Consider the following 13,644-nt stretch of genomic DNA (forward strand, 5'->3'; position numbering starts at 1 on the left):
CAGCATAGAGTCAGAAAGAGGAGCACATTGTTTTTCAAAATAGATAATTTTCAAATACTGTATCCCTTGACAGTGGTAATGAATCTTCATATCTTTTTACTTAGGTTATTTAACAATGTATGTACTCTTAAAATGATCCAACTTTATTAAGATAATGTATAAATCTAGGATGAACAAGGCTAAGTATGAGGACAAATATTGTAGGGCTATGCCTGAATCACAGGTAAATATTAAGCAATCACTCTGCACACTAGCTGTCTAGGGATGAAAATTAATTACATTTTTAATGTATGATGATATACAAATTCATTAAAACAAACAAACTACATTGGGAGAATTTAATACTAGAATACTTTATTTATAAGTTAATCATACAGGCTAAGGCTACAGGAGAAGTCGTGTGGCAGTACAGAAGTCTGCACCAATGCTCTGGACTGTACAATCTGTGTAGTCCATCTTGCAAAGGTTGCACTCACAACTGACTGCTACTGGATAAGTAAAAGAAGGATCCACACCAGGAGGGCAATTGGGCAGCAGAATGTTCTCATAGCGCATCTCCTTGTAGGTACAGACATGCTGGTAGACAGAAGAGAGGGCACTCTTGTATACTGGTTCCTAGGAAGAAAAAGAAAAACATCATCATATTTCACATTATGTTATGTTGGATGAGCTAAGAACTTTTTGCTACAGTGCTGTGAAACAAGCATGTCTCTTGTAGAAAAAAGTAATATGTTTATTTTCTGATGGGTTACTGCATGTTCCATCAGTTTTAAGATTCTATTACATTAGCACTAATGTAGTAGCTGCTGACTGAAACTGTTTCCAAGTGTCTTGTGTCCATGAAATATACTTACAGATTTAGAATGAAATGCCATGAAGATCTGTCTGTTGCTCTGCAATCATTTGTATGTTAATTATAGAAATAACAAAGAGTTTCCACGCCATGCGGTCACTTCAGATATGCCACAGACCTGCAGTAGGACCTGTAACTATGCAGGGTATTAGAAAAAGATTAAAAGTGATCAAAGAGTTGGTAAAATATTTGGCATACAAAAGTCAGTATCATTGCAATGACTGTAATAAAGATGGGTTACTGCCACTTGGATGCAGAGGAACCTTTTGAGATTATGTGCTTGCTAAGATTTGGTAGGGTGAAAATGGATGGTTAGTCTGGTAAAGGGCCAAAAATTAAAAAAAAATCACTGGCTTGGCAAAAACTGCAAAAATTGCAGGGGTGTGAATGTGAAGGAAAGCCAGACAGCTGAATGTGCTGCCATAAGCCTTACAAAAATTAAAGACTGCATTGAGACTAATACTTAAAATGGGAAGTGAGGTGACTGCGTTACCAACCATATTTGAACAAATCTCACAACTTTCCTTCTCAGGGTCAAGCTCCAGGTAAGAGCTCTGTTTAGGTGCAGACTATCATTAAGCCTGTGTTCAGTCAGTAGCTATGAACAGAAAACACTGGCGCAGATCTTAGAGGTACATTACTACCTTGCTTTTCAGGAGCAGAAAACAGGATGCTGCTTATTAGCACTCCATCATATAAACAAAACATCCTTAAACAATATCAAAGGCTTAGTAGTATCTTAATTTGCAAGCAGTTATAACCACTTCTGTGTGACAGCAAACTGAATGGGAAATTCAGTCACAGAAAATGAGACTCCTCAGATAAAAAACTGAAGTAAAAATTTTAAACATACTGTATGCAGATTTAACATTTATAGTCGTTTCCTGTCATGAATTAGAAATCACAGAAGAAATTAGATTGTATATAAAAATCACTCTAATTTAACCACCTAAACATTAGAATACGTTAGATTTGGAAAATGTACCCTTTCATTTCAAGGAGGACTATTGCAGGCACTAAGGTAAAAATACAGTTAATGAACTAAAAATGACATACTAGTGCTTCCCCACTTACCTGTTAAAAAGAGAGGAATTTCAGGAATGGAATGTGAAAAGTATTCAAGAGTTGTCATGGGCAATGGAAATTTCTTCAAAAGTTATAGCTAGTGAATGGGATAAAATGAAAGTGGAATTTAAAAATATGGTAGAAATTAAAGAAAAAAGCGATATGGTTAAGAAGTAATAGGAATTGTTTAGAGGAGCTAACAAAAGTTAAAGTATTGCAGAATAAGGGGAGTATCATAGAACAAAAAGATGTACATGCAGGGTGCTAAGGAGAAAATGATCATCTGGATAATATACATCAGTTTAGAAAGATTGCTGTTAAGCAACTGTTTCCAGAGCACAAAAACTTTTGGCACAACAACTTAGGCAATATAAAGTAGAAAAGATTGTTGCCAGAGTTAGGGAGTCTATAACAAGAAAAACAGCCAGAGATACTGTAGAGATTTTAAAGATATTTTGGAAATTTTATGAAAAATTGTATAAAGCAGAGAAATGTGAAAATCAGGAAAGAGCACAAATGGAAATATTTACAAAAGAGTTAAGTATGCCAAAGTTTGAGGTAGATGAGGCTCTGCAACTAAAAGTTAAGATAGTAGGAAATGAGATAAAAATGGTGACGTACAATCAATCTTCAGGAAAGTCTCTAGGAATAGATGATATTCCTGTGGAAGTTTGGAAGCTATGAGGGAAGAAAGTGATGTAAATCTGAAGGTTTTTTTTAACAATATTTTAAAAGGAGAGGAAGTATGATATCCAGTTTCATATGGGCCCATTTCAATTTTAAACAATGATTAGAAAGTGTTTATGTCTATGATAGCTAAAAGAATAGCAAGGGTGTTGCCAAAATTGATAGATATGGATCAATGTGGTTTTGTAGAAGGGAGGCACATGTTTAAAAACATTAATCAAATAATAATAGGCATAGGTTCACAGATTAGTACTAGGCTAACTGTTCTCATGGGCCTTTTTAAGTCTAGCCAATTACCCCATGTGAGAATCAAACCCTGCACTTTGTGTCTTTAAGGTAAACACCATAACCTTCATGACAACCTCCTACCTCTGATACAGAGGGAAGTAGAATGTATGGAAATACTGCTGTTGGTGGGTCTTGATAAAGGGAAAACATTCAACAGTGTAAGCTAGGATTTCATGAGTAAGGCAATGGAAGCATTTTGCATTCCCTGATACAAAAATAAGAATAATTAGGAGGATGTATGAGGGACTGGAGGCAAAAATTAATGTTACTCTCTGAGAAGTTGGGTCTGAACAAAGAAGCAAAATAGGGGTGACTTATTTTCCTTTTATTTGCTTTAGAGCCATTAGCAAAGAAACTAAGGGACTCAGAAATTCAAGGATATAATTGGTATGGTAATCTTGAAAAGTTGGCTTTATTTGCAGACGATATTATTTTTTACCTGGTAAAACCGGAAAAGGACATCTCAGAATTGTGGAACATTTTGAGACGGTTTCAGGTCTTTTTGCTATATAAAATTAATGAAGATAAAACAAAGGCTATAGTTGTAAACACTACACCCGCACATGGTTTGCTTCAGCAATACCCACATTTATGGGGACACAATAAAATGATATATGTAACTGTATGAATTAAAAATAATTCTGTTATTAACTAATAATATATGGGAAGAGACTAAACAAAAGATAATACAAAAAACATAAAAAATCAGGAAGATTTTGTTTATGGATATGGATAAGATACAAGCAGTGAAAATATTTTTAGTTATTTTAGTTTTATATACAAGTCAGCCATATTTGTATCAACCAGAGGAGAAGTTGCAGACAATATTTAATAAAGAGTTGAAGGAATCTATCTGAGAGGGGAATAGGGCAAGGGTCAAGTGGGATAAGTTTATCCTTCCAAAAAGAGCAAAGAGGTTTAGAATTACCTGATTTATGGGGATATTTTAGAGTTACACAGTTAAGGCTCATATACATAACACAAGCAGAGAACTATAATTTAAATTGCAAAGTAATGATGATAAAATGGGGAAATTCAAGAAATAAGGACCGAGTGACATTTTGGATACAGATCCTTAAGGAGAATAACAACAGCCATGCAGAACAATATATAGCTTATAAACATTTAGAAGAAAACTCAATTATAGCAGTAGAATAAAAAGGCAATAAAAGAAAGTCATATGGAACAAAGGATCATTTGTTGTTAAATAAAGTTATAGTGGAAAACTGTAAAAAGGGGAAGAATCTAAGTATGGCATGGCTTGGCTACAAAAAAGCATTTGATAGTATCCCACATTCATGGATAAAAGAGTGCTTAAAAATGTATAAGATACATCCGACACTGATTAACTACATTAGAGTGACTATGAAACAGTGGCAGACCACTTTGCAATTAAGCCATGATAAAGGACAAATTATTATCCCAGGGATAAAAATTCAAAGGGGATATTCCAGGGTGACTCTGTCACCACTGCTATTCTGCCTTGCCCTTAGGCATAGGCCAACTAGGCAGCCGCCTAGGGTACCGCTGTAGCAGGGGCACTTTTCCAGTATTTATTTGGTGTAGGTAGACCAGGATGGGGGCACCAGGTGGTGTTGAGGGGGGGCCATGGAGCCCTTTTGTCTAGGTCACCAGTTGACCTAAGGCCGCTCCTGCCCTTAACCCATTAAGATGTCTATTTAACATATTAGGCCATTGCTATAATTTGGCTTCTAGAAAACAACAAAGTGTAAAGACTTCTCATCTTCTCTTTGTCAATGATTTAAAGCTATAGAGCTCATCAGATGAGGAACTGAAAGCACAACTGTAAGTAGTCAAAACTTTTTTCAGATAATATAAGAATGTCATGTAGTCTTGATAAATGTGCAAGAGCAACCTTTAAAGCAAGAAAGCTGTAGCACCAAGAAAACATCAGTTTGGGACAAGAATGTGATATAAAAGAATTTGAACAAGATGGAGTATACATATTTGGGAACTGATAAAGGATCAACAATAAAACATGAACAAATGTTAATAAAACTTAGTAAGGAATATTTTAGAAGACTTAAATTAATTATGAAAACAGTGTTGACATCAAGGAAAAAAATTCAAGCTATAAACCAATTTTCTTTTCCTGTCCTAACTTACAGTTTTGGAGTGACTGACTGGCCCCAAAAGGTATTAGATAGATTAGACAGGAAAAAATTGAAGGATGCTTCATGCTCACCAAATGATTTATAAAAATTAGTGTACACAAAATTATATATTCCTCGTCCCGAAGGAGGTCTGGGCCTCCTTGAAATTGATTACACGTATAGATCTGCAATCGTGGGACTGCACACACATCTGCTGATCTTACAACATCCAAATATAGTGAAAGTTTTGAAACATAAGGAGAACAGATCTATGTTGACTTCCCTTCTTAGTCTAGCAGAAGCATATCGGTGTCAAGTGGGAATGGAAGTCAAACTAGAAGTAGATAAAATCAGGCAGCAACTGAATGTGCCAAAAAACAAAAGAAAGAATATAAGGTGAAAGATCATATGAGAAGCCAAGAAATGTGGAAGATGCATAAATATAGTTGCAAGCATAGAAAACTCCTGGAAGAACCTCATGTTGTTCAGGATCGAATGCAGGAATGGTTAAGCAGAGGCAAATTCAAACCAAAAGGTGAAAAGTTAATATTGGCAGCCCAAATAGTGGGCTACATACAAGTCGGTTTACAAAGTCAATTGAATATGTTGGAGAAACAGACAAATGCAGGTTTTGTAAAACAGAATTGGAAACAGTCGCACACCCCGTTGCTGGTGGTGATATACTAATGGCAGAATGACTGTATACTGAAAGGCATAATAATGTGGCAAGACTGTTACACTGGGGATTGTGCAAACATTATAATATTGAAGTAGCTGAAAAACGCTGGAAACATGGTCCACAAAGCATCACAGAAAATTATGAAGTCTACCTCACGCAGGATCACCCATTACAAAACAGTTCAAAAGATAGATGCGTGAAAACCAGACATAATGGTTCATGAAAAGAGGACAAAAGTAGCATTGATCATTGAAATCGCTACACCCAGTGACTACAGTGTCTTGTGTACAGAGAGAGACACAAAGTCATAAATATCAGGATTTGTAGGCAGAACGAGAGCAATATGGAAGAAAGATACCCAGACAGTTCCAACGGTAGTAGGAGCAATGAGTCTTATGAAAAAGAATCTACAATCGTATTTAGATATGTTACCAATACATGTAGCTTCATATGAATTGCAGAAAGAGTCATTACTGGGCACATTGAAGCTGCTGCAACGAGCATGTCTGGCTGACATCAAAGATTAAAACAATACTAATTTCATGAACTTTAATTATACTTTGACTTAAGAATGGCGTCCATTCCTGGCATGGTATTAGAAACCCAAAAGATTTGGAGAAATTACAAGATAGAGAGAGCATTATATTTACAAAGTAGCAGAAAGTGTTCTAAGAACCAAGCATACATAAGAAGGGAGAAAGGAGATTTTGCCGACAAGGATGATTGCAATTAGGGGTACAGAGAATAGACAAGAGGAGACTGGAATTTACTGGAGAAAACCGGCAAAGGAACCAAGGTATTGGGAGCAAATAATTAAATGGAGAAAGGTAATAGAACGGGAAGAGGCCAAGAAGACATTTGGACTGTAGGATAGAGACAGGCTTCTTATCAGGGATTGATATTACAGTACTGGCAAAGAGAAAGGGATGGGGGAATCCTAAGTGAAAAATTTGCTGCTTCTGAGATTTTTACCGCAAGCACACTCAGATCATGCCATGATTACACTGGAGTGTGCAGCAAACCCACACCATTATCAACCCCCTTTGGAAATTAGATCTACTTCTGTTGACTACACCTAGTATGAGAAATAATTTTGTATGCTTAACACGAATATATTGGGAACAGCACACATTAGCATTTTTGCTATGTGGAAGCAATTTAAGAATCAGATGCAAACTATTTGTCAGAGAAATCAAGACTCAACATCAACTGCACATAAATAGTAAACTGGCAAAACAACAGGAGAAATTAAATCTTTTTTTAAGAATTTAAAGAAAAGAAGGGGAGAAATAAAGAGATCTTCTGGGAAATTAGGTGCCTTAAAGAGAAAATAAAACAAATTAATTTTCAAAAAATTCATGATATTCATGATAGTTGGGAAAAAGCCAGATTGTTTCACTGAGCACATGGCATAGCTTCATATAAACTCCTCACATGGAAATGTAAGGAACATATGCAGAGTATTAAGATTATGGCAATAGCCAGAAAGGAAGGAATGATAACAACAAACCCAAAATAAATTAATGATATTATGTTGTAGGAATACAAAAGTGGAGGCAATGGACAAACAGTGGAGAGGGGCATCTCTACAGCACGGATGACCAGTTTACCACAAGCAGTTGCCCAGATGGATCTTTTGAATCAGTTGAGAGCCTGTACTTCTAAAGCTGAAATCGAAATGTATGATAACTGATCCCGTTTTATATTTTTAATCAAGGAATGAGGGATACCCATTCAACATGACCAGGGCAAACGTATTAGTGTTTCCTAAACTACTAAAGATCCATGCTATCCCAACAGCTATAGTTCAATATCCTTACTAAATAAAGATATTAACATCTATGCTAAGATTTTAGCTACAAAGCTTGATAGGGTTATGAATCATCTGGTCTCCCCAAATCATTTAGGTTTTTGTAAAGGGAAGATATGGTGGCCCTGATGCAATCAGAACTTTGCTTAATATACAAGGTCTACGCACATCAACATGTGGGGAGTTGGAGGTTTTGATGCTGGACCTCAACAAAGCCTTCAATAATATTTAATGGCCTTTTTAAATATTATAGGTCCCTACAAGAATTTATTGAACAGGTGAAATTATTATACTGGAAAGCATCAGCACAGGTACACACTAATGGTATATTATCTGCATGTACCATGTTAACTAGAGGAACCTGACAAGGCTGTCTACTTCCCCATATACATTTGTGCTGGTGGCCCTGGTAGTAGGCAGATACTTAACTACAAAATATACCTGTTTTAATATTAGGATTAAAAGGACTGTACTCCTCCTTACTATTTGGTTTGTGGATGACTGCTTCATTTGGCTTAACAATGCTAAAGCACAGGTAGAGACTTTATTAGAAGAATTAGGTACAATCTTTGCATCTACTGGCTTCAAGATTAATAAGAACAAAACACGTCTTCCCATTGTGAGGGCTCGCTTTCAATGCAAGAGAAGGATTACTGTTACAATTGATAAACTGGGTAAGGGATGAATATTCAAATTAATGTGGATCTAAGTAAATGGGTCGAGAGAAACATGACCCCCTTCTTGGAAACCCTACCAGGCATGGTATGGAAATAAAAGAAGTTGCACCTGCACTTCCTTAGTAGAATTAATTTTATTAAAATATTTACCCTTCCTAAATTTATGTTCATTGTGTGGCATCTCCCACATGCTACCTTTTCACCCTTAGTTTAGAAGGCACAGAAAATAATCCTAGATTTTTTTTATGGGAAGGCCACCAGCCCCCATATAAGTCATAAATCATTGTATATGCATAAGTCTAGTAAGGGACTCATCTTCCCAGACTGAAATTACATATGGCAAAGCTGCAGTTGTATGTTTTTTATTTATTTATTTTTCTGCAGTTGTATGGTTTTGTAATAGATTTAGAAGACAGGATAGTCTTGTCTGATTTACTAGTGAATAACAAATGCATATATTAACTGTTCAAGTACCCACTTTCAAAGTATGGGCCCAGGAGGCATGGATTGGTGGTTGTAGTTATCTCATCCCAGTAGGAAAAATAAAGTTAAACTAGGGCTGTTTCCTAATATTTTAATATGGAATCACCCACAGATTGCTATAAAGGGAAGGACGATGTGGGGGGAATGACTGGGTCAAGGTGGGTATCCTAGTTATTGTGGGTATTTGGGACAGTACCACTAATTCTTTCTGCACTTTGATGTAATTTAGGTCTCGAGTCTCAAATTTTATGGGCATGTGGTGGCAGTATTTACAGGGTAGCTATAGTATCCTCTCCAGAGTTAAAGAAACAGATAAAAATAGTCAATTTGGGCCATGTGACTGGGCAGGAGCTTGTATTAGGAACAAATTAGTACAGAGTGGTAAGGTGGGTCAGCTATATCAGTATCTTGTGCAAGAGAATTCACCTTCGCTGACAGTACTAAGGATGAAATGCAATAATATGCTACAGCAGACCTTTGCAGAGAAAGAGTGGATAAGCTGCCTTTAATATCTAGATTTACATTTCTAAAAATGGTATATCTATGGTATTTTACTCCTGTAGTGTGCTTTCAGCATGTTTTATCACCCCTTAGTGCCTGTTGGCATTGTAAACCAGAGAATGTGAATTATGTTAATGGCTTATGGCAGTGTCCTATCATCAAACAGCTTTGATAAAAGATAATTGAAATAATTGCATGGGCTTTGAGAAAGCCATTACCAGCTAAAACTGATATTAATTTTTGGCTGTTCAGGGTGAGGGAGTCCCTATAATGCATAGACATTACAGAATATATGTGAATCTATACAGTTGTCTCGACACTATTAACATAAACTTAGGCATCAAATACCACAAAAGTAAAAACTAGTAAGCAAGCAGAAATGTGGTCAGATCAGAAAACACTCCCAGAACAAATAACTAGCACAAACATTTATTAAATAGTTGAGCACTTTTGTCAATAATAAATTCACTTGGACTTCATCAGAAAAAAATGAAAAGATCCCAACCCTCCAATTTAAATAATCTGAAATCATCAATTAACATTTACAATTAAACACTGTTGCCAAGTTCTTAAAGGGGCAGTTATATTGTCAAGAGGAAATATAAATATGTAACAATAAGATGATAACTATATTATATACATTAGAAAAACTCCATTGAAAATTTAATTGATTTATATTTCCTCTTGAAATTCATTGCTGATTTGATTGTTTACACTATTAACATGTACGTTTAGTAACTGCAAAGACTATTCACAAATGGGGGTAAAGGAGATTCATTCAGTAAGTTATAGACTCACAAAATAAAAAAATCCTGGTACTGACCATGACGAATGGAATGAATATTGGTGTATATTTTTACATGTCAGAATGTAAAAATATACACCAATATTCATTCCATTCGTCATGGTCAGTACCAGAATAACAGCTGCGGTGGTGCAGTGGTAGTGTTGTCGCCTCACAGCAAGAGGTTCTCCCGTTCGATTCTCGGCTGGAGCGCCTTCTGTGTGGAGTTTGCATGTCCTCCCCTTCATTGAAAGTTGGGCATCGAGCTGGCACCTCGACACCGTGAAAATCCACTGCCAGTCATTAGCGGACCAGTTCCGCTGTGGCGACCCCTAACCGGGAAAAGCCGAAGGAACAACAACAACAGTTTTACATGTCAGAATGAAATGCTTAGTATAAGAGCTCTTGAATATATACAGACTGTCATAACTGGTATGTTTATATAGGATATGTTTATAGTACTGCAGTTAAGTTACTTCTTTTATTTATTTTTATTATGCAGATAGCATCTAATTTGTTTAACTCACTCAAGCCCATAATGCCTTTTTTGTATACTTCCAGTTCTCACCAATACTTCCGTATGACATCCTAAGCTTTTTTTAGGTTCTGACTTTTTTTTTATAAGTGACTTACCAGCTAATAATAGGCAGTATTAAAAAGGGTAAGTAGCTATAAACAATATAAAACCAGATTGTTAGTCAAAGATGTCCCGCAGTGAAGAAATTAATCTTTATTTACCACTTGTTATTTATATTTTCATTTAAGTTAATCTTTTCATAACCAAGATATCTACATTTTATTAAGGTGTATGGTATGAGACACCTTTGTTGGAGACAGGACAGCTCACTGAAAATGTTGGTTTATATCGCACTATACTTGGAAATATTGCTAGTTGTTTGTTAGTAATTATGAAAATAAGCAATATTTCCATATGTATTTAATACTTCAAAAAACAAATTACTTAGAAACTGTTGCATGATATTAGGTGAAACCTTAGATGTTGACGAAAACTGTCTTTGATTTTGCACTGTAAGTTGCACAACTTGAGAGACATCCAATATTACTTGTATTGCTAATTATACAATTAAATATATGTTTTAATATTTTTTGTAAATGTCTCATTAAACGTGCACTTACAGAGAAATATTTTGCTGTCATGTGAAAGCTTATGTCTGGTTAACAAAAATGTTATAACAATATTTATCTTGGTTGTATAGTTTTCTAGCTATTTATATTTGTTTGTGAAAGTTTAGAAAAATATAACCTGGGTTTGTGTGCATTATAACATATTGCAGAATTTATGGAAAAGACCATTAATGCACCGAATATTATCACTGCAAAGAATAGTTTTTACTGATAACATTGCTATTTGTATGATTTTAATAGATTTTATTGTTCACAAATTATTTACATTTGTTTATCTTATGCCTTTTAAGTTTATTTTACAAAAAGTGCTCTGGAATGCAAGATGTGTATTGGCTGCTAGAGGTGTGACATTCCACACCACATAGGTGTTATGAGTTAACTGGACTGTGTTTATTATGGATAATGTGTTGCTAAATAAAGTGTTTAAAAAAAAAGAAAAGAGCTCTGGACAAAGTCAAAAATAATGAGGGGACAAAGGTGCAAATTTGGAGTACCATTTTTTTTTACCTATTTGATAACCAGATAAACATCATAACAACAGCTAAACTCACAGTACAAAGTATTTTTCTGGTATGGCACAGAAGCACTGTCTGAGTGACTTGCTCAAAGGCACACAGTAGGCAAATGGAGGTGGAAGGATTCAAGCTCTGTGCGTTCTGATTACAGTAAGCAGTTTACTAATAGCTCATATTGCCAGACAACTCCAATTAACTTGAAATGCATTTTCTGAACAATAGCTATGAAACCCTAATGATCAGCATTATTGATTGACTGTTACCCTTAGTGATCTCTCAAAAAATGAAGTTAAGGAAGATCTGGCAGTTAGTACAGTGGATTAAGGCTGTACGTTCTTAATGAACTGCTTCCTGTAGTCAAGGATACAGAGTTTGATTCCTCCTAGCTCCATTTGTCTACTATGCAAATTTAAGCAAGTCACATAACCAGACAGCACTTCTAGCACTTGGTGGTAAAAATATGTATTTTCTGAACAAGAACTATGACAGTCTAATGATTGGTATTTCTGACTAATTGCAATCCCCAGTAATTTACCTTACATGAATATTCTGCAATCCTCCTGGAGGGCAGCTTATAGTCATCATCCTACAGTGTGCACACAGAGTTTGCTGTAATCACACAGTTTGTCATCACACTTGGGGACAGTTAATTCCATACTAAAGGCAGTAATCATCCTGGAACTCCACACAGACATACACACTGACACCTGTGATTCTCCCATCTTCCTGATCTGCTCAATGTGATTCAACCCTAAAAGTATTAAAATCTCCCACTTTAGTAAGGGAGTTCCGAAGTGCTAAAATGGCTTACAAATGTTTCTTCTGAGTTTGAATGCAGCTCTCTCTTCTGCTTAGAAGAAAATGTGAATATCTCTTGCTTGAAAATGTAAGTCAGGGAGAGGTAAAACAATCCAAATCTCCCAGTCAGAGATGCTGCTTTTGGCTTTTACAAATATCTCCTACTTGGAAGAAAGTGCATGTGTGCTGATGCTTGGAAGAAGAAAATCCATTAATATAGCTTACTGATGTTTGAAAGACCTGTGTGGAAGAAATCTTTGGAAGGAGCACTTTTTTTTGCAAGGTTAGGGCCCCCACAGCCAGCACCGGGCTAAGATAGCTGCCTAGGTTGCCTTGTGATTGATCCAGCTCTGTTTCTAACATCAGAAAGGTACTTAACAAGCTTGTCTTTTTCCCATTTATGACTGTAATCACACTGCTAAATGGACTACATGGAAATTTGTTTGAAATATGGTTCTGTATTACAGCAGTCCTCAAGTGAGATAGATATTTGCTGATGAGCGTGTTGACTGTGAATATGGTTCCAGGCCTGACATTTAGCAGTGCCATGAAGGAGATCAATTTTATTGTAAAAGGGGGGACTTGAGAGCCCAAATGTAGCTGTTCTTGTGGATACAGGCTATTTTGGAGAATGGTATAAGAGACACCATCAAAAATAGGGGAAGTATCTGATGCTTGTTTTAGTGTGGTGTGCATTGTTGCCTTTTCGGATATAATGTTAGTACCTGCAGCCAATTAAGTAAGGAACAGACAGAGGTGATCAAAATGTATAATGAATGACTGAACGAATAGATTAGGAAAGATTAGTTTAGACTGGTACTGCTTTGCAGCAATGTTGGAACAGGGTGTATTTGTATTGAAAGGATCAGTTATAGCTTAGCAAAGCAAGAGTGTTGGTTTTGAAATCATGGATAAAATATATTATTGAACAGATGTCTTTTCAACAGTGTAATAATAATAAAGGGCATTGCATAAAAAAATCAGAGTGAGTAGTATTAATAGACTACATTTTAGTTTTGAGGTAATGGGTCAACTAAGGGAAGTGGCTGGGCTACAGTTGTTTTAACAGATAAAGTTGTTTGGAAGTTTATGATGTCCAGTGCTAAAAGTCTGGATAATAAGATGACTGAGCATGAGGCACTACTGAGAAATGGTGCAGCTTTAGAGCAGACATTACTGAGACATGGGCAGATGATAGGAGGGAGCAGAATATAAATGTGATTGGCTATAACTTGTTCAGGAAG

The 13,644-nt window shown here is 35.9% G+C and overlaps 1 protein-coding gene across 1 annotated transcript in view; it reads right to left on the reverse strand.

Moving 5' to 3' along the window:
- Positions 1–332: 332 nt before the first annotated feature.
- LOC122811482 (lutropin subunit beta-like) overlaps positions 333–13,644 on the reverse strand; it is a 35,101-nt gene continuing 21,789 nt past the window's right edge. The window contains exon 3 of the mRNA XM_044083346.1: positions 333–615. Within this exon, the coding sequence (XP_043939281.1) occupies positions 385–615 (231 nt within the window). The 3' untranslated portion in view covers positions 333–384. The remainder of the gene's footprint in view (positions 616–13,644) is intronic.

This window comes from Protopterus annectens, chromosome 9.part0 (assembly GCF_019279795.1).
Source record: "Protopterus annectens isolate FY-2018-M chromosome 9.part0, PAN1.0, whole genome shotgun sequence".
NCBI classification, from domain to species: domain Eukaryota; kingdom Metazoa; phylum Chordata; order Ceratodontiformes; family Protopteridae; genus Protopterus; species Protopterus annectens.